The sequence below is a fragment of the Falco punctatus genome (assembly GCF_963210335.1).
Source record: "Falco punctatus genome assembly, chromosome: Z".
Lineage (NCBI taxonomy): Eukaryota > Metazoa > Chordata > Aves > Falconiformes > Falconidae > Falco > Falco punctatus.
In genome coordinates, this window is record NC_137586.1 from 81325775 (window position 1) to 81348418 (window position 22644).

The window sequence follows — 22644 nt, forward strand, 5'->3', positions numbered from 1 at the left end:
GGTAGTATCATTAAACATCACAAGACAAGAAACTACTTCTTACATTATATTTACCAACAAAAGCTCTCACCTGTGCTTGTTCTGGAGTTTCGCCTGCAAAGTAAAAGATGTAATGCTCTTCACTAAAGTGCTGAACTACTATCTGAAAACAGTTTGGCCTTAAAAATAAACAAAACAGAAAACGTCAGTTTAATTAACCTTTGTAATATTAACGGACACCTTCACTCATTGATCTGTGCCAAAACAAAGTTTACACTGGACTTGCATTTCTGCTGTTTGTCTTTCACGAGCATTGAACATTGCATCAATTTTTGTTTGTATACATGTAGCATCATCAGACACGGAAAGAGGAAGAACTCCCAACTAGATTTCTCAGGTCCTTCAAAACTGCATTTTGGGTTGAATGTATTACATCATTTGAAGAAAACCACACTTCGCTCCAGCTAGTTCATTTCAGAATACTGATAAACTTTTAGAATGGTCTGTACCTGAATAGGCATGTATGCTGACTTACAGTCATGGCAAAAGAGCTATCTGGTAACGGCAGACTTGTCAATGAGGACCAGTCCTAGAGACTTTAGAAGCAGCAGAGGTTCAGCATTAGTTCCCAAGCAATTAATCATACATTAAGGATTTGTTCTTTCAGGAAACAATATTAACATAAGGAATCCCCTATCTGAACATTTCCCATGGCTCTTGCGACTAATAAAATGTGTACTGGATCACATAGTAATCACTGAATGTATGTGACACAAACTTCTAGAGCCTTAAATACAATTATTGTGTCTTTGCCATTTTGTGTACCTTCACTCATTTGCCAAGAAGTCAACAAAAAAAAAATATTTTGCTATGTTAAATTACAAGCTATTTAAAGTGCACGCTTTACTCATGACTTTCCAACACTGTGCTCAAGGAAGTTTCGCTGTCCCAAAACCAGCACCATGTGAAAGATCGTACTTCATTTGCAAAGGAGTTTCAGTCTTCAGTTCCCCCATCTATTTCACTGCCTGGAGAAATGCTGACACGGCACTCTGTGGCCGTGCCGCAGAAGGGTGGGGGAAAGCAGGAAGTAGCCAGGTCTGGGGCTAATTAAATCATTGCCACCAAAGAACCATGCAAAGCTACAGACTTCACTGTACTTCTGAGAAAGGTAGTTTTTACCAGCTAATTAAAATGCAGGAGGAACTGTCTCAGCTACAGTTCTTCAGTAACAGCTTCCGAAGCTGTGCAACCACGCAAGTCCTCCTACCCACCTTTAGTACCCACTTACTGTCCAACTACACTAACTCACAGCACAGTGTATTTAAAAGCTGTTTCTAGTCGCTGTTAATCAAAATGTTCCTTGTTTACAATATACACTAAACTTCCTGCATAATTGCCAACTTACATAAGGAATATTCCAGTAATTTTTTTCATTGCTGTTCCAGTACTCTATCTATGCTCCTCATTCTATTAGTTTAACTGATTATTTCAAAATTATTAAAAAAATCCCACAGATCAAACAAAAGCATCCATCTTTGCAGCTTAAGAAATGCCAGTAATGTTAAGCATTTGTCTTGAATTTTTTTCATAAAAAGTGGACTATCTGTAATTTTTTAATAAATATTAAGATCCATGAGATAACTGCAACTTCAATTCAATTCACTAACATAATAAGCATGTGTACTTATTTCTTCTATAAGACATTACAATACAGGACAGTGGAGGTTGTTTTTTTTAACTACCAATGAACAAACATGTAAACTCTTTTCATGTTAATTACCAGTAATACCTGAAAGACTTCTGATTCTCAAATAATTTGCTGATAACTGCGTCCCTTCCAGCTGGCATATTTTGAACATCAAAATATTACAGTAAATGAGATTTGATGTGAAAATTCTCTGAATACAGCAACTGTGCAAAACCAATTTCTGAGGATGTTAACTCATATGAACTAGTTTACTACTAAGTTGGTCTCATCTAACAAAGGTACTTGTTCTTAAACAGAAAAGCATTTACAGACTCCATCTAACCAAGTTATTTTTCAAATCCCTAACAAAAGAAAGTACATCTTTTGGAATTGACAAAATTCTTTATCTTGCCAATCCTTGGTTCAAAAGGATTAAGCCCCTCAGTTCATAATCTCTAATACCTGTAAAACGAAAGATGGAACAATTAATGCACTGAATATTCAAGAATGACAATGCAAAAAAGCTCAAACCATCATCCGTTCCTATTTCACAATAAAACTTTGATACTACAGTCTAAAATTTCTGACTGCAAGCTATGTACAGTTGCTAGCAATCGAGTTGCCATGGCTAAACAGATTACTATTCATCAGCTACATCTGTCTAAATATGCTTCTTGCGACTCACACCAACTACAGACTCTTGGTATGAACCAAGAGCCACAATGCAAGCCGGGCATTCACTAGTGACATATTGCCGGTGTCTTGCACATGTCTCAAACCAGCAGTCAACATTCCTGCTGCACGTATGAGAATTAAAAGCCAGTGTCCTACCTGCCAAACAAACTGTCATGTACTCCGTAGACGGAACACACACTAAGGTCTATTAGTCCTTTGGGTTTTGTGGCTCGTTTTTCACTTTCAAAATAAATAAGCTGGGCATCGTTTCCCTCTAATATAAAGTACAAGTTTTTCCATCTCTTTCCTTTACCTGTAGAAGAGTCAAGCAAAAAGTTACAATACTGTTTAAAAGAAAGTGTAAATTTTGTAAATGAAGAAAACAAAAGAGGGCAGTCAAGTTTTTGTGAAATTGCAAACAGAACTACCATGTACAAGTATTCACACCTACGTTATAATATCAGTACACACACTCAATTTTATGCAACATGTGGCTAAAATCAGACCCTCTTCACAGATACAGGTAGAGTTGCAAAACGTTCTCTAAACATTTTCACAGATTTCAACAGGACTAAGCAAGTGCACATGAGCTGCCTGGACAGTGAGTTCCTGACAGTTTTAAGATAGTATCTAGACAGTTTGCAAATAACGATGCTGTGGATCCCGTTTATTACGATTTTAAGTAAAAATTAGATTCTTGAGATAAGAAAGTTAATCCTAAACTCTGACCAATGTTTAACAGATTGCATACAGTATCTTAAAACAGCATGGCTGAAGAACAGAAATGGGATTAAGTTATATGCAAACTTCAACCACAGCCATGCGCCAAACACAACCATGTCTAAGAATCTAAGTGGTTCCACTTGTTCCAGAGAAAATGTTCTCTGAACTACAATGGATTAGGAACTTTCTGCAACTAATTAATGCATTTAGAAAAAGCTTTCAGCCTTAATTTTGTACTTTGATAATCTTAAATCCACCATGGGCCTCAATAAATGAGTACTGTTTTGAAGAGACAAATGTAACATCCACTTCTTACACTCTGACCCCTAGACGGAAGAGTCATTTTACTGCATTTTTCCCGTATGCAGCTACATGCATCTCTCTGCACCTACTCAGTACTCCAGCCTGCACATTTAAAGTATCTCATTGTCTCTTCTAGCTAAAGGTTTTCAATTCATTCTCATTTGATTCCTCACTCTACACCTTCTTTCAGAATTTGACTTCTCAATAGAAGGGATACTTGCCCTGTTCTGTTCAGAGGGTCTACAGTTTTGGGTGGTTTAGGTTTTTTTAATGTCTCTTTTGTATTTGGCTATATGTAAAAAACAAATCTTCCTTCTCTCTTTTGGTCACTATCCAGATTACAATCTGTATCTTATGCTTCTAATATGGTCTCTGTCATTTGCAGAAATTTTATTATTGAAAGTTTTTCTGCTTCCTCAGAACTTTGAAGACTTATTCAATGACAATTCCTTAGGGTTATATTGAGATGAGTCAAGCAGTCAGTGAACGCGGATTTATTATTCTAGTTCTCTCTAACCTACTCTGTTCAGCTAGAATTTAATGAGTTCCATATTAAATAGAAACACTTTTTACGAACACATACTTCATTTAATGAGGTTGAATGCTACCTTTGACAAGGATGCCTAGTTTTGGGCCATACTCTGATTTTTTTCAGAACAACTGCCAATCAACATTTTCACACTGCATGTAATTTTACATATTATGTTGTTCTATACATCTACTACTTAAGGAAAGACATCTTTCATACTCTTCACACACTTTTTAGATCCTTCAATTCTGTCCTTTCTAGTACTATTACTATACTAAACTCGCTAAGTATGCATGTTCAGCTTGGAGAAGGCTGAGGGATGACCTCATCAAAATCTACACCTTCCTCAAGGCGGGCAGTGGGGCAGAAACTACTGATGATCTCTCCCTGGTGACCAGCAACAGGACAGGAGGAAACGGAATGAAGCTGCGTTAGAGGAAGTTCAGGCTGGGTGTTAAGGAAAGGCAGTTGGCCACTGGAAGAGTCTCCCCAGGGAGGTGGTCACAGCACCAACCCTGTCAGAGTTTAAGGAGCTGCTGGATGACACGCTTTGTCATATGGTTTAGTTAGTCCTGCAAGGAGCACAAGTTGGACCCAAGGAGCCTTATGTATCCCTTCCAACATCACATATTCTATGATGCTATGTTCAATAGTTGATTTATTATTATTTTTAAAAAGATGTCATAAAAGTAAACATAACTCACTTTTTTTCAGAAGATAACCTTTTTTGACAATATTTTTATAAAAAGCATCCTTTGTTTTCCGACGAATTGTATTGTAGATTTCCTTTCCATCCAGTGTATCATTAAGCACTTGTTCTTGGTGCTGGTAAATAAATAAGAAAAACATATTTTAAGCTCAGAAATTGCCATTAAAAATTACATACTATGAAGCTGCATCTATGATCATCATATTGATTGCCACCAAGTCACTACTCTTGTTCTCTCATGCATGTTAATAAAGCAACATTATTTTTCATATAATATAGAAATGTAACTATTTTCCTATTTCCAGAATTATGATAGCAGAAAAAAGATTTCAATACAGACCAACTTCTACAAAGTAACATTGTGTCTTTTTCATATTAAATAAAAAGCAGCATCTTTCAACGTGATTTCTGTTAAATTTATGCAAGTCTTTACAGATCTAGCTTCTAACTGTCTTCTACCAAAGCTTTTGGGATAAGTAATCATGGATAAGCTCTGAAGCAACAAGAACAGTGCAGATCACAATTAACACTGACTCAGTCAAAGTTGCACAGTCCCTCATTAATCTCATTAGAACTCACATGTCCTGAGTAGAACTCAAAACCAGAGAAGAAACCAGAAACAGGAAAGAGAAAAAGGATAAATTCACACAAAATTGTAGGAACTGGAAATGCAAAAAACAAATGAGCATGGCCAAAAAACAAGCCAAGTTTGACCTTACTGAGTAAGCTGATCAGCAAAAGTTCTTTAGCCGTAAGAAAATACGAAAAGCAAGACTGTCGAACAATGAGAACAGAGATGAAAAGCGACATATGAACTGGCTCACACTAAATATTTTTTTGCTGCCCATGTATCTACAAGAATTATGATTTTGAACATCATGAAAAAAGCAAGATGAAAAATACTTCAGTAAAACTAACAGGAATTACAGGATCTACAATGGAAGCAACACCCAGATGTTTACGAGTTCAAGATAATCGCCATAACATAGCTATGCGAGGAACAGTGCCCAAAACAACAGCTCTAGTGACAATTATTGTATAGTAAATTTTGTATTAGACCCAGGAAGTCAATCAGACTGACCCTAAAATTATTCAAGGCTTCTGAATTTCTTTTCCCTCAAAAACATAGAGCATGGTAGTATGTGGAAAGGAAGTAACACAAAGCTGAACAAAAATTGCACCACTGACCACTAAATCTTTAAGCAAAGATACTTCCAAATATATGTGAATAATTTAAAAGAATCTGAAGTAGTCTCACATGGAAAATTAGTCAATGCAGAGAAGATTACTACTACAGGAACTGTAAGTGCATTGCAAAAACCTAAAATGAGGACAATTACTGCCATAATTCAAGAGGAATGATGGAGCAAAAGGAAAGTTATAGTGAAGATTTTCAAGGTGCAGTTTCAGGATTTGTATTTGCTTTTTGACCCAACCACATTACAGAGCGCGAGTTATTAGCAGCAAACAACTGGGAAGCACTGATGACACAACACAATTAGCAGTACAGGAAAGATCAGAGTAACAAGGTATAAGTCTACCAGTACAACGTAAGTTACACCTGTTGACACTTACAGAGAACAGAAAATGAGAAACTTGAACAGCTCATTCATTCGCAGGAGGACTGAGCTATGGTGTAATGTGGCTATGACAATACCCCTGTAGTACTGTGTTTTGGTTTTGTGACTAAAACAGCCTTGGTAACACACCGGTGGTTTTGCTTTTGCTGATCAGTGCTTGCACAGCCTCAAGACCTTCTCCACTTCCCCCTCTGCCCCCTCCTCTGCAAGATGGCTTGGGTGGACAAGATGCTGGCAGCAGGCACAGCTGGGACAGCTGACACCAACCGATCAAAGGGATATTCCCTGCCACATCATGTAACCATCATTATCACCAATAAAACTGGGTGGGGAAGGGTGCCTTCCTAGGCGACCACTGCTCAAAGACTGGCTGGGCATCAGCCTGCTTGTGGGAGGTAGTGAGTGACTGCTTTTGCATCACCTCCATTACTCTTTCCTTTGCTTATTAAACTTAAAAACCCAGGAGGGTTTTTTTGCTCTTGTCCACATCCTGCAGGAGATGGGATGAGCAACCAAAGATGTGGGTCTTTTGCTGCTCACCAGGGTCAACCCACCACAGAAAATGACACCTATTCTAGGATATTTCTGTCAAGTATTTTCCAGAGACAAAGGGAATTACCCATGCCATGGTACTTTACACTCTGACCTGGTCCACCACATTCAAGAAAGGCAAGCTCACATGAAAGTTGGTGGCAGCTTGAGAACATTACAAAGGGACAGAATCAGCTTTGGTATGCTTAGCTCAGTGAGCTGACGAAGGGAGAATACAAGAAATGTTCTTGTATTAACACCACAGATCTCACAAAGGAGTATGAATTGACCGTAACACTGTTAAGGAGGAAAATAAGGGCAAATTTCTAACCATTGAAACAATAAAGTTTGGGAACAGAGGGGGATCCAAATATACATGAATGCTTTATGTTTATATATGCTATAAGTTTATGCAAAGGTGGATGATGTGGTGTGCTTATTACTGGTGGTCTCATAGGATGAGCTTCTGCTATGAAGGAAGACCACTCCAGAACAAGCCCTGCGATCAGCCCTGAAGCTTTTCTGTGCATACAGGTTTCCTCTGGCAGCAGAAAAAGCGCAGAAAGAGAAGACAGGAGGGCAGACTGGTTCCTCCTAAAATGGAACTAAGGCACAGCATGGTTGTGCATGGGACCAAAGCTAGGGGCACACAGCAGACGAGGAACACCCCCAGAGGACAGACGGGGCTTACCACATTTACTGTTTGACTATAAGCCAACCCTTGGTAACTGAATGCATTTGAGGATAAAACAAAAGAAACAAGATGAAAACATTAAAATTGGAGATGATGCAGTTTAACTACCGTTGGCATCTCTGCGGTAATTCATTCCTAAATTGATTTGATGATGATTAGGTCTGTGTCTTCAACCACAAATGCTCAGAGAAGAAATCTTACCTGCATTGGAACAGGATCTTTAAGGTAATATCCTTCAACAATCTGTTCTTTTCTATAGTGCTCAATGATGTCAGCGATACTGTTCCAATAAGAAAAAGAGGATTCAAACGTTAAACAGGTTAGTTTTTCCTCTGTTTGAGAATCTGCTTTTTCATACAACCACAGAAAACTTTCTCACAAAGTTTTAATAAAATCAAGTGTTAAACATCATAATCCAATTTGTAGCAATGAGAATTTACTAATACACTGAAGTCAAGAAAGTTCACAAAACTGTATTCAGAATGTATTAACTCTAAACTCCACAAAATATTTTAATTAGTTACTTAAAATGCCAGATGAGGACACCGCTTTTTCCACATTCAAGTAGCACATGTGCATTACCAGCTCTCCAACCAGGCTGAAAATTGCTATTTCATTGGTAATAACTTCCAAAGTCCTAGAGTAACTAGGGAAGGAGAATGGGAGAGACACCACATGTGTGGAGCAATTTACTTCTAGGAGGACAGGAACAGAAAACAGAAAAGGTTTGCAGAAGAGCTTATACAGATTATACTTAGAAATCACTGAGCTAGCCTGTTAAATTAAACACTCAAACAGTAGCACTCTACAGGGGAGCATTCATTCAGATCACCAGATTCAAAATATAACTGTGTTTGGAAGGCTCAGGAGAGATAGTAGTGACAGATTGAAGCTGAAATTCGAGGCATTAGAGTTGCTCTGACTTATCTTTGCAGGTACGAAAATTTACACTAATAAAGAACATCAAAACAAACATCAACAGAAATTAATCATTTGTATGCAAAATATCCACCTAAAAAAAAAGAACTACTTTAGTAGAAAACAAAAATATACTGAGCTTATCTTCTCACTTCATGCACAGTTATCTGTGTGTGTACAGATAATCAACAAGGCATACAGCAATGAAATCTTTGACCTTACAATTGGATACAGTTGTGTCCAACACAGGAAAAACATCTAACACTGTAAAAACAGTTTCAAAACCCTACAAATAAAGCCATAGCAAGACACCTTTGTTCACCTTTCTCTCTCTCATTCTAAAAGCTATGAACTCATGTATGCATAAGGAAATAATTGATCTTTCCACAACCATCTTTGTTTTTCAGATATGTAGAATAACATGTTCTCTTTTGGTACTACATAAATCAAATATTTATTTCAATTTTTACAGAGATGCAATCTGCATATGCCGTCTTCTGCATAAAAATTTAAACTTTGCCACGCTACAGAAAACAATGACTCAGTCATTCCATTCTGCATGTTGAATAGCTACTGCCAACATCTTGTAATAAGTAAAACAGCATTATATAATTTTTCTCACTCATCAAATCAAGAATACTTTGACTGTTGATGTCTCCTCTCCTCCTTCACTGACTAAAAATGCCAGCAGAAGCTAGTTCCTCAATATAAGGAGCAGTTGCCTAGTTTCTTACAATTTTGTAAAACAGATTGAAGAATAAACTCAGTTGTATCTGAAAACTTGTTTTGTAGTTAAGAGTCCCTGGCCTGGTAGGCTAGGACTTTATGCCTTGATGAAGCAACTGGGGGCTTGGCTGTGCAGCCCTCTCTTCCCACAAGTGAACTCAATTCGGATGGTCACTTGAATATACTGCCTTACCACTACCTCAGCTCAAATGCCTAAACAAACTGAATGTTGCAAAATGGAAGACACAAGGTATATCCAGACAAGTAAACTACAGAATGTGAATCTGCAAATCATCGGTTATCTAACATGCATAGCTATCTAACATCAAGGATGAAACAGACTGACCACAAAGCTTATCTAGGGGACAGGAAAATGAATCATAGCCGCCTTCAATGTCTGACAGCAACAAAAATCCTGCTTACACAAAATGCATCAAGGAATGTATGTTAAAAAAAAAGTTAAGCTGTTTGATATATGGAAATAAAGATGTATCTCAATACTACATTACATTCACTTCAGTAATTTAAAAATGCTTAGCACGGGGCTTGTTAAGTTCCTCAGGTCTCAGCTACTTGGATAATTTTAAAAGGATCTCACCACAATGAGCAGTATAATTTTTTTTTTTTTTAACAGCTGAAGAGTGAATCAAGAGTTATTCCAACAGCTGATAATTCAAATAACAAAGAATCCGGAAGGCAGAACTAAGCAACATCATTCTATATACTGTTAAAATACGAAGATAAAGAATTAACATTAAACCCATGTTGTTTGGCCCATCTACCGGTTGAAACAAAATTATCTTCCAACTGCCTAGCAACTTTTTCAAATTGTGCTGTCTCTCAATTTCAAGATAATGTGAAAGCTTGTTGATTCCATAAACTATTGGGCCAAGGTTTCTTATCCTCTCCTTTGACACAGAATCACTAGAAATAAAGTAGAACCCCTCGATTTACAGGGCTTTTTGAATGCTACCTGTTATGTAAGCTGACTTTTGGAAAGGCGGGAGATAGAGAAAAGAAAAGAAGAATGGACTGGTATGCTTTTCCTATCATGTTTTAAAGTCAGAACTGAAACGTTAATAAATGCTATCTTACAGAAAAACCCCGTGAGAACATACAGAAGTTATTCACAGAACGGTTGAGCACAGAGGACACTTCTGGAGACCACCTAGTCCGAGCCCTCAGCTCAAAGCAGGGTCAAAAATGGCTGGTTGCTCTGGCCCTTCATCAGCCACATCCTGAGCACCTCCAAGGATGGAGACGCCATACCTTCCTGGGTAACCTGTTCCAGTGTTCAATCACCCTCATAGTAAAAGCCAAGTGCACACCTCTGGACTGAAATCCCATGACACAGTTACTGAAATCACGACTATACAAGGTCTGCCTGGGACAGAGTTGATTTCCTTCACAGCAGCCCATGCAGTGCTACATTTTAGATGTGTGACTGAAACTCTGCATCAGCAGCACACCACTATTTTGTCTGCGGCTGAGCCATACTTGCAGTGTTAAGGCTTTCCTTCTTCCCCACTCTGCTTCCCCAGCAGCCACCCTGCAAGCAGGACATGGGTGGGCAAGGAGCCGGGAGCAGACGTGGCAAGACAGCTGGCCTGAACTGGCCAAAGGGATATTCCCTGCCGCATGATGTCATGCTCAACAGTAACAGCTCAAGAAAAGGGGGAGGAAGAGGGGGTTGTGGAAAGGCCTATGGAGGGGTGATCACAGAGCAGCTAAACACCCTGCAGTGTTTACTCATCCTCTGCCCTTAGGACAGGGGAGAAAATAGTAAAAGCAAATATGACAAAACTCATGGGCCAAGGTAATGACAATTTAATAAGTGAAGGGCAGGGGCTAGGTAGCACACCACTGATGCAAAAGCAATCAGTTACCACCTCTCACAGGAGACTGAGACCATCTCACTGAGAGCCACCTTGGAAGACAAAACATCCCCCTCCAGTTTTTATTGCTGAGCATGTCTCTTTGGTCAGTTTGGTTCTCTGGAAAACAGGGAAATCCTCAACACTGTGCAGGCAGCACTGTGCAAACACCTCTCTGCAAAAGCCAAATGCTCTTGTGTCAATAACAAATGCTGTGTTATTGACACTGTTTTAGCTGTAAATCTGAATCATGGCACCATACTGGCTGCTGTAAATAAAACAAAACTCCACCCCAACCAGACTTCATACAGCCACCAAGAAAGTTTCGCAAATTTTTCCATTAAAATGCAGAAAGGTGATTAATGGAGTAATTTGTTACCCACAGAATAAACAAAGATCACGGAAGTTAAATGCTTCACTGAAGTCCATGGGAAAATACTCCTTCAATAGTCAAAATAATTCCTCCAATATGTGTGCAATACAGGTACTATATATTTGGACCCTCGAGTGGACAGCTATAAGACTAGAGGTAAGTTGCCTTGCAGAGCTGATACAAAAGAATGAAATAAAATATGACACACTTCAAACTCAGCCTGTTGGTCATACCCATCAACAAAAGTTTTAAAGTAATTTACATACAGAGTGGTGGAAGCACATGCAAAAGGAACAGGTCTGGTGGAAAAAATAAGTCATCCTACACGACATAGAATATGAGATTCCTGAGTTGTACCCAGGACCTCCTTGCCCATGATCACCGAGAATAAACTCTTCTGCAATACATGCAGACATACTGTTGCTTGTAGAGGTTATTGTGATTCCAGTCCCATTTCTGAGTATTCAAAATGTTGGCAAAATAAACCAAACTTCCTCCATTTTTTGTTCCTTTACTATTCTTCACCTTCTTTCTTTCTATGGAAAAACTTGGTCTACAATTTATTGACACTGTAACTGTAATCAATACTCTGCAACCAAAGAGCAGATTGCTTTCATTTTATCTTCTACCCCAATTACAATTGTAAAAACTGTAGAAAAATATTAAAAATACTACTTTGTACTACAAAGGACAATAATTTTAAAGATCCAGCCTAATTCTAGCAACAGATATCAAAGGAAATACCTTGAGAACATTTATGGAAACAGCTTAATATAAAAAAAGCTTACAGTTAATAGAAACTGTCAAATAAACATGTTTAAACAAGAAGCAGCACTTCTTAAATCTGAAATTTTCACCTCAAAGGCAAACACTTCATTTTTAGAGAAGCCACAAAGACAAAACTCTGCCACCAAAAAATGCTTATAAATAGTTTCATTATCTTGCATGAACTTCTGTTTTCTGTCTGTGACGGATTCAGTGCCCTGTTTGTTGTTTTTCAGCTACTTCTGATTATTCCTTACAATTAAACCACATCAGTCTTCACATATTTAAAGATTTTTCTCTCACAGTGTCCCCGTTAAATGAACTATTTATTAAGAATTAAAAAGCCCACAAAGTCATTATTCCCTCTCTCCTGTTCCTCACTTACTGTCCTCTGCAGTAGATCTTATACAGAATTTGGGCAGTTTGCATCTTCATTTTCAGGCCTTATCTTCTGTTACATACTTCATTATGTGTTTGAACTTCTAGGACGTTTACCAGCCTGCAGCACATACTAAGTTGGACTGCATGTGACCCTAGGAGTATAACAGTAACTCTCCAAAACATGCAACAAAAATGAAGCCTTTTAAAGCTTCATTTTAAATGCATATTCTCCTTCGCACTGAGGAAGATCTCAGGTACCATACAGTGGTACCAAAATATATATATAAAAAAAATCTAAAAGCAATTTGTCATAACTTAGCGCTATTTAAAGTTACAATCTTGTTTTCTATTTAACACCACACTCTTCAGATAAATGTTATTTATATACATACATGCCTCAAGTGAATCCAACGCTGTATTTTGAAATAATCTGAATAACATACTTTATATTAACTTTCTGAAGGTATACTATATAACGCTGTAAAACCACTTAGGAATAATCAGAGTTCCACTAATTTCCTAACTAATTTGACATCACCTAGAGTGGGGGCTCCTAACCTACCATCCTCCTAATAAGCCAGGTAACTAGAGAGTGGGCAAAAAGGCATTTACCTTCACGAAAGGCTGACACTGCAGCTAGCCTGGTTTTCAATGAGGATGTCAGGAGGCCAGACTGACTAATGTAGCAGCTATCCAAGCAGCCTGAGTGTGGGATATGCACAGCCTCATAAGGGTCAAATTGTTAACCTCACACCATCGTCCATTTGAAGTCATATGAAAATGTCCACTGAACGTCTTAGTTAGGAAACCTCAACATTTTCTCAGACACACCAGCGGCTGGATCTCTACCCACTCAGAAGCCAAGCTGGAAGTGAGACAAATTTTCGATTGGGATGAAGAATGCCCTGGTTCTAGGTGAGCAAGTTTGGAAAAGTGCTTATTTTGTGAGGCAGGCAACGGCCTCCGTTAAAAGACGGGGCAAGTTTTCACAACTGAAGTCTTACATCTACAACAACTCTAAAAACAAGATTATCAAGGATTAAGCCGTGTCGATAGCTTCTCCCACAAAAGGGCAAACATATCTCTTGCTATTTCTTTTTATTTTTGCAGAAGTTACTGTATTTTTGTACAACTCACAGAACAAATGCATCCCAGGTTTGGTCATTCTAAATGAAGCCATCTGTACTTCTGACCCAAGTATCATGCACACATTACAACGCAATTCAATGACTTTTTCCAACATTGAAGGTATTTTTCCCTCTTTCTTGTAAATACCCATTTCTGTTATTCGAAAACCCTACTGAATGCCTTAGATCAAATTAACATTTTTATTTTCCCTTTTCAAATAGACAAGAATACAAATAGTGGCTTCCAAGACAACAGAGCATTCTCTTAATTACAGATCCACAATTTATCGATCCATATGATCCATGCTATCCACAATTAATAGTCTGGAGAAACTGCTTTGCTGAAGGACAACAAATACTTCAAAGACAACAAGCCACACTTAGGCTTCTGCAAGCCTTAAGAACTTGATCAGTTACAACTACTAAGCAACTTTGGGAAAATGTTTAGTATACCATTCAGAAAACTACAGTCTTAAAATCATAGCAGTAAACAGTTAACAGAAGCAAGTTACACAAATTCTTCTCGCATGTATAAAACATGCACAATTCCTTCTACCATTAAAACTTACCTATTATAGTATCTGCCTCCCATCATAAACTGATTGTTTGATGTTGGACATATTTTAAAACGCTGAATATTTTCACTGGTCCGAAAATAAAGTGAATAATCACCAGGTGTATTATCTGAAGGCCTCACCAGAAAACTGCACACCTGACCAACTGAAAAGATACCATAACAGCGTTACTTTTCTTAGCATTATATATAAGACCTTATCAAATCTATTCCCACATAAATTAGCAAGAATTGCACACTTGAAGAAATACAAAGTCTATAAGGTAAGTTCCAACAGTTATCTCAAACTAGATAAACTAGTACTGAACTGCTGAAATTAATGCAAAATGGTTTAGCTGTAGCTGGCAACCTAGCCACACCTTTGCCACTTCTTTACAACAGCATACAAAAAAAAAAAAAAAAGTTTGACACATTTTCAAAAATTCACAATTTCTTTTCTAGAATTTGAAGTATGCTGTTCAACAATATGGGTCACAAATCTTCATTTAAAGAAATATTTGTTCTATGAAAGGGCTAAAAAAGCTTGTTACTATATTTTCCTTTAGGTATATAGAAGCATATTCTCCACAGCATCTTGATGAACATATCTATCACTGAAATGATTTATTACACATTGATTTAAAAATTACTTCAACCAAAAATTATTAAATTGACTGTATTTGAGAACATACTCAATACTCATATTTTCTTCCAATGTAGTATTCTAACAAGGTAACAACCATAGGGGTTGGTCAGATTAAGACACTCATGTATGTTCACGCATAAAAGGAAGTTTTGCCACAGTTCAATATGAATAGGATCAGTTTGTGCCATTTCATTACCACTGTATTTCAATCAGAAATACAAATACCTGTCATCAGCAAATTGTAAGCCTCTTGTTTGGAGATCTTCCCATGGAACCATCTTAACAAAGATGAAGAGAAAAATTAGAAAGCAAGACTACCAGCTCTCTTTTTTGGCTGTGGTGACATCCAAGGCTCTGGCACCTATGAATTGATCTTTATTTTAAAAGACCTAATACATATAGATGAGATAATCAATGATTATGCTACTTAATGATTCTGTTCCACCAACAGCACGAAAAACCTAACATCAACAGGTATACAAATACATTAATTTCAATAAAAATGTCCCAACACTTGGAGTTGGTGTTCAAATACAACTGTGTTTAGAGATTAAAATAAATTGTCTAAATGGTAGATAATTTGACAGGCATTATTTAAAGTCAGTCTCCTACAGCAATTTACTAGAATCATGAAATCCAAAGCTCAAACAAGGAGGTTAAATGCTACGGAAAAACTCAAACTGAATTTTGCTGTGGAAGTAAAACCTAGCTTTGTTAGACTATTGAATACTAACTGCTTTGATCTCACACCTTGTTCCTTCCCAGAGTCCTGTGTCAGAGTAGTGTCCTAAAAAAGTTCAGCAGCCTCTGTCCAGTCTCAGCCTGATACTTAGGACTATATACAGAACAGCTTGACATGCTACAACTAAATAGCTTATTCTGTACCTTTAAAGTAAAGCTAAAAAGTATGGCCTTTTTATGTATCAGAAAAGAGCTCTACTTCTAACTTTCTTTCTATACTACCTTTAGAGTACAATTTCTGGCTGCTGGGATGTTCGAAGGAATCACTAGTCTCCCCAGGATCCTTTCAAGTGGCACAAATAACTGTGGACAGCTAGTATCAAAACTCCAAGCATCTGTTACAAACTACTTTGCAAATGAATAAATACAAATTCCTACATTTGAAGGCATCCCGTTTGTCTAGCAGAACACTACCAAACAGTAAACAAACAACAAATACACCAGGGATTTTCTTTCTCCTATTAAGAAATACCTTCTCCACCCATCAGCCTCTTGGACACCACACACTGGGCAACAGAGAATAGGCAGCAGGTGCAAATACGGCAAACAGAGGACAGATGAAATAAGCTACTAGAAATTTTTTGGAACTTTCATTTGCCACTCATCATTACTACTAAAAATAACATATCAACAGCTTGACATACCACTACATTGATTCTAAATGGTATTCAATATTTTAAAATTCTTAAGTATTTAAGCAAACAGAACAAATCTTGCAGTCCTCTGGTTTTCTCTTTAAAGCTTAGGAGTTCTTACATGAAGCTAACAGAGACAAGCTCTATCACACTCTGTTTTGTAATGGTACTTTGCTCTCTCTCCAGCATTTAGAGTTGCGCAGATCTGAAAAAAGGTTACCTCGAAAGCAAACAATATCTTCAAGAAATACTCCATTGTGCATATTTTGGCTGAAAATGATCATACAGGCACTCATCTAAGGTTTCAACACTGCAAAACCCATTACAATAGGCATACCTCCTATTACAGGACTCTTTCATGTTAATTATCCATGCATCTTCAGCAGCTAGTACAGTAAAAAAGTCTTGAGATGAAAAAATAAATCTCTCTGGTTCACCTTCCCAAAAGCTGGGAAACCCCATACAAACAGTTATGATTGCTTTTAATAACAAAACAAAAATCCTTACATTTTGCCTTCATGTGGATCTTCTTCTCTTCCCTAATGAGAAAATTAACATATTAAGTGCATGACAAGAGTACAGCTCAGTTTAAAAAAAAAAATAAAACTTCATGGGTTAAGACCTTCTGTAGAAAAAACATTAGTCTGAGACATTTTTGAACTAAGGGGTTTATTGCAGCTCTATAAAAAGAAGTTTTCCTCTTTGTTCACTAAGTGGAAATTCAGCCAAAATATGTTATTTCAGAGGATCGCTTCTGCCATGTTTCAAGTCCTTCTTCAGAGGCAGAATCTTTTTAAAATCCCAGTTTTCCTAGGGTTAACTTCATCACTGATGTATTAGTCTACAGTTCAACAGTCTAGTACTGCCACTTCAATTTAGCACTGACATCCTGACAGATCTGTGAGGATGTGTAGGTAACATCTGCAGGTAACACTGCTATTAGCAAAACACACGTACTCTGCAGGAAAACGCTATCAAAAATATTTGGTAATACTGGACTCCAAAACAATGCTGAGCTTGTTGAATTTTTTTTTTTTTTTTCCTTTTGAAGTATATTAAACCATCTGTTCCCCTAAAACAACTGAATTATCTGCAGGTCATCTCGTTAGATTCCTGAGCCCACACAAGCCCTTGTAGGTATAACTAACTCATCAATACATTCGTAACCTACACTTCATCCTTAAGAGAAAGATCTACCACAAGGCAAAATTACATTCTGTACAGTTTGTGAACGTTTCATGGCAAATATAAAGACATGAAATTAAATGCGTAGCAGATTCTTCACCAGGACAGCTGAGTTTAGGAAACTGCCTAGTAAGTTTAGAGTACCATTCATTTGTACTTCTCTTTGGACAATATGTGAATAAGCACTTTTTTTGATACTGAATTAGGCTTAAAGGTTTGTTATACTATTTCAAAATTAGGAGATCCAATTACTAGGTTTAGAAAAGTACACAACTAGAAAACAGGCAACTAAATGTCATTAGTTTTGGTTTATTCCAATATTATTTTACCCCCAAAATGTTATTCATTTAAGAAATTACAATATAAAAATTACTTACCACTTCTTCTACCAGGTCTTCTACAATAAGACCTTGCTCATCTGTCCGAAGGTTTGTAACCCACATCCAGCCATCTTCCAATTCATTATGGACAATAAACATGTCTCCTTTAAGGAAACTGAATAGGATTACAGCAAGATTTAAATCAGGGATACAATTGTAATACAAAGTTTAATGAATACAATGAACTCTTAAGTAAAATTGCTGCAAAATATTTGAGAAAACCTGTTTGTGAAAAATGTATGAATAACACAAGCACATCATGTGTAATTTTCCTCAGTTAAGTAGCTACTATCTAAGTATTTATGCTTTTAATTTACATTTAGCATCTAACACAGGGTTCATTTCTGTCAACTTTGAAGTGTGCTAAGGACATATAAAATAACACCACAACAATATTAAAAGATACTAATGTTCTTTTCTCAAGAGGGATCAAATACTAAACACAATTAAAATAACCAGAGATACCATTAATAGTCTAGAAGAAAATAATACTCTTTTCATTGAAAACTAATCTCATATAATGAAAGCCTTATCTATTCTTTATGTTCTCACACATGAAGCCAAGTGTTACAAAGAGAGTACAGAACAGTTACCAGAGAAGCTATGCAATTTGCTACAAGAAAAGCATAAATAAGAAGCATTAACATGTCTAAGGGAGTTTGCTTTCTGGAAGGCTTGTAGAAGTTACTCCTTAAAGTGTTATCCCAAACTCAGGTCACATGAAAGCCTTTCACTATAGCACAGCAAGACTTCTCAATCAAGTCTGATGATGTATGAGGGTACAGGAAATAGTAACAAAGTATTGAAGGTCATTAACTACTATTTGAGTCCAAAGCTACACAGCAAATTTCTATGACATTTCTCTCATTTAAGTATCAAGACTAACAGAAAAGGCATTAACTCAAGCACAAAGCAAACAGCAAGAATTAAAGGACAAAAAACAGCAAACCATTATTGAAAACACAGAATAAATTCAGCTGCTAATGAACCTAAACCCTAAGAATGGGTGACATACAGCAAGAGCTCCCTCCATCAGCTCTATCACGAAGAACTATAAATTATGGTGTATATATACACACATATATATACATACACATATGGACGGGGCTTGGAGCAACTTGGTCTAGTGGAAGGTGTTCCTGCCCATGGCAGGGGAGTTGGAACGAGGTGATCTTTGGGGTCCCTTCCAACCCAAACCATTCTATCAACTCAGTAATTTTTTAAAATCTTAAAAAGTAAGAGGTATTACAAATTGAAAAGTATCATTTGTTCAATACAGACTCTTTCAAAAAAGGAGGTAGTAAGAGGGGAAGAGAGAAGCATTTTTGTTCCATTTTGTGGACAGAGAAGAGAACCTGGAAAAAATAGTCATCAAGTCTCCAAGCACAGGTAAGAAAATGAATACTAGAACATTATAAAGGCAAAGCTTTTTTAACATTGCTCCTTTTTTCTTATTTCAAAGCAGGCATTAAATACACTGTTCTTCCATTTACGAGTAGTCCAGGCTCACATACTCTTTCCAGTGGTTAGAATTGGTTTGGCTTGAACTGTTTATCTGCCATTAGTTAGTTCTGTGGTAGTTAAGGGGAAAAAAGCCTAGCATATTCATTTCACACATTCACATGAGGCATTCTGCATTGAATTCTTCCATACACAGACTTACACTCTTGGGAGAAAAATGTTGGGCTTTATAAAACATACTCCCAAACTATATTACTAATTTTACTTCTATAAACTTAATGTAACTTGCCTTATACTTAACACAAACAAATATACTGAGAATAAAAATCTTATTGCTATTTCCACAAAAAACCCACCAAAACCCAAAGAAGCATCATCCTTTAACCTGTGTTAAGATGCAACTGGGCAGTATTTGCATAGGAATGCATACTTCAATCATCAGTATTTATAAATACTCTTGAAAATTTCACAACTGCTACTATTATTAAAACGTACCTTATTTCATCAGTTTCTGGCACTTTGGTGTAAGGTAGAATCGCTCGAACTCTCCTTCTGTCCTCCACAGGCTACAATTTAAGAAAAGTGAGCAAAGTTAGTACTTTCCCCTGTTTGCAGTGTAGAATTCCTTCTCCCCAGTGTTATGCTATTCTGAGGCAAAGGACTGGTAATAGTCATTTACATCTCCCTTGCCAGTTTTACATTTTCAAAGATGAAAACCACGAAGAGCCAGAAAAACATAATTCATACAGTTAGCTAAAAGAGCTCTTGCTTTGTTTCATCTTCTAGCATAACAGATAATGTATATTTATCATCTTCAAAATTAATTGCTAGTAAGATGATTCCCATAAAAACATACTTCTAAACTTTCTTCCATTTACAGTGGAAATTTCCAGAAGTTTAACATTCAGAAACATCATTATTTAGGCTTGGGATTTTGTTAGGGGTGGCAGAATTATGCAGTGTTTTGTTTCATTTTGATTACTTATATTGTTCTAAGGATGAGCATGTGAAAGAAGCCCCATTTTCAGAAACTTTGGTTATCTCCAGGATGCATATTTTGAAACTGTTGTTAGATAGGCAAAATATCACAAAACAGTAAGCGTTACATTACAATGGTGCTCTTTACTAGCCAAGAACTGCACATTTTCTCGTTTATCTCTGTTTTGTAATTAGTATCCTACAAGTTAAACTATAACTAGCACACAATGTTTCCCACATTTTGCACACGTTAAATTAATCCATTGGTCAAATTCACTCAGGCAAGAAAATGACTAAGCATGCTACTTCCCTCTGTTCAAGCAAATCCTGAAATCACTTTCTACTATTCTGTGCCAGCAATGAACTGTAATGTGTAATGGCACTGTGCAGCATCCCACAGGAGCAGAGAGGGACAAGTACATATGGGTGTTGCGATCAGAGGTGCACTTCTGAGGTGAATTTCCCACTGCACTTTGGTTTATATCCCGGACCAATCTCAGAGTGCAGACCTGACTACTTTCCAGTCACTCCAGCCTGGAGCCTTCCCCTTGCCCATCCACTGCCAGCAGGCAGCCAAGCTCCATGTGGCCAGTGTGGTGGCCACCAAAAGCAATCTCCCATCCCCAAAATCTGTCACTTCCTCAGCACTGTTTTATCCTGTTGCAGTGTTATTTCTTACAGATGTAGATAGCTTAGGTAGCTATTATGAAGACTCCTCGTGGTTACAAATGCATACACTATAGAGACTGTAATGCTTTCACCATAGAATCAAAGCAGGGTATGAAGTTTCGACAAGACATACCTCACACAAAATCTTTTTAAAACATTCCCAGAGTACCTATTTAATGCAAAATACGGGCCATGCAATATTACATCTTTTGTTCTTATAAAAGCATATCTGTACTTAGAGAAATACACTAAGGGATGTAAAAAATACTTTCAAGCATCTCAATTTAAATCCACTCATCTGTCAAGAGAAAAGCACATCATAATTCTTCAGCAAACAACTCATTTTCTGTTAGGATAACATAGATCCAGTGAGATGTCAAATATAACCACACTTCTTTCACTCATGCCACTTCATTCAGCAACTGACGACATCCACCTGGCCTTGTGCAAAGCATTTGACACTGTCTCACATATCATTCTTCTCTCTGAACTGGAGACACACAGATTTGATGGATGGACTACTTGCATAAGAAATTGGCTGGATGGTTGCACTCAAAAGAGTTGCAGTTAAAGGCTCAACATCCAGCTGCAGACCAGTAACAAGTGGGGTTCTGCAGGGGTTGGTACTGGGACTGGTGCGGTTTAACATCTTTGTTGGTGACATGGACAGTGAGATTTAGAGCACCCGCAGCAAGTTTGCTGATGACACCCAGCCGTGTGGTGCGGCTGACAGGCTGAAGGGAAGGGATGCTGTCCAGAGGGACCTGGGCAGGCTTGAGAGGTGGGCCCATGTGAACCTCGTGAAGTTCAGCAAGGCCAGGTGCAAGGTCCTGCACATGGGTCGGGGCAGCCCCCAGTATCAATACAGGCTGGGCAGAGAATGGACTGAGAGCAGATCTGTAGAGAAGGACTTGGGCTGCTGGTGGATGAGAAGCTCAACACGGCCAGACAATGTGTTTGCAGCCCCAAAAGCCAGCTGTACCCCGGGCTGCCTCGAAAGCAGCATGGCCAGCAGGTCAAGGGGGGGATCCTCCCCCTCTACTCCGCTCTCATGAGACCCCCCTGCAGTACCGCCTTCAGCTCCAGGCACCCAACACAGGAAGGGCATGGACCTGCTGGAGCAAGTCCAGAGGAGGGACACGAAGATGACCAGAGGGCTGGAGCCCCTCTGCTGTGCAGACAGGCTGAGAGAGCTGGGGTGGTTCAGCCTGGAGAAGAGAAGGCTCCAGGGAGACCTTACAGCACCTGCCAGCACCTAAAGGTGAAGCACCTAAAGGGAAGCTGGAGAGGGACTTTTTACCAGGGCAAGTAGTGACAGGACAAGGGGGGATGGCTGTAATCAGAAAGAGGGAGATTTAGATGAGATATCAGGAAGAAATTCTCCCCTGTGAGGGCGGCGAGGCGCTGGCCCAGGCTGCCCGGAGCAGCTGTGGGTGCCCCATCCCTGGCAGGGCTCAAGGCCAGGCTGGACGGGGCTGGGAGCAGCCTGGGCTGGGGGGAAGGGGCCCTGCCTGGGGCAGGGGGGTGGGAACTAAAAGGTCTTTAAGGTCCCTTCAAACCTGAAACATTCTATGATTACTTACAATGCTATTACTACATTTGGAGATAGCTGCAACACCTGACATACAGCTTTCTCATTACACATTTTTATTACATAGCAATAATTATTTTTTTGTAATTATTACTTTGTATCAGTAAGAATGCATTTTTATATTCCTTATATTACAACATACGGTAAGCCTGTGCAGAACTACACGAAACTTTCTGCAATCCTTTTTGCAAAGAAAACTGCTGGTTAAAGTTACTAACATTCAAGTAA

General features: G+C 38.1%; 1 protein-coding gene across 1 annotated transcript in view; it reads right to left on the reverse strand.

Moving 5' to 3' along the window:
* RASA1 (RAS p21 protein activator 1) overlaps window positions 1–22644 on the reverse strand; it is a 67764-nt gene that overhangs the window by 25364 nt on the left and 19756 nt on the right. The window contains exons 4-12 of the mRNA XM_080371766.1: window positions 19674–19744; window positions 17715–17832; window positions 16660–16691; window positions 15002–15054; window positions 14147–14297; window positions 7615–7693; window positions 4604–4724; window positions 2501–2657; window positions 71–158 (exon numbers count right to left, since the gene is read on the reverse strand). Coding sequence (XP_080227892.1) covers window positions 71–158; window positions 2501–2657; window positions 4604–4724; window positions 7615–7693; window positions 14147–14297; window positions 15002–15054; window positions 16660–16691; window positions 17715–17832; window positions 19674–19744 — 870 coding nt within the window. The remainder of the gene's footprint in view (window positions 1–70; window positions 159–2500; window positions 2658–4603; window positions 4725–7614; window positions 7694–14146; window positions 14298–15001; window positions 15055–16659; window positions 16692–17714; window positions 17833–19673; window positions 19745–22644) is intronic.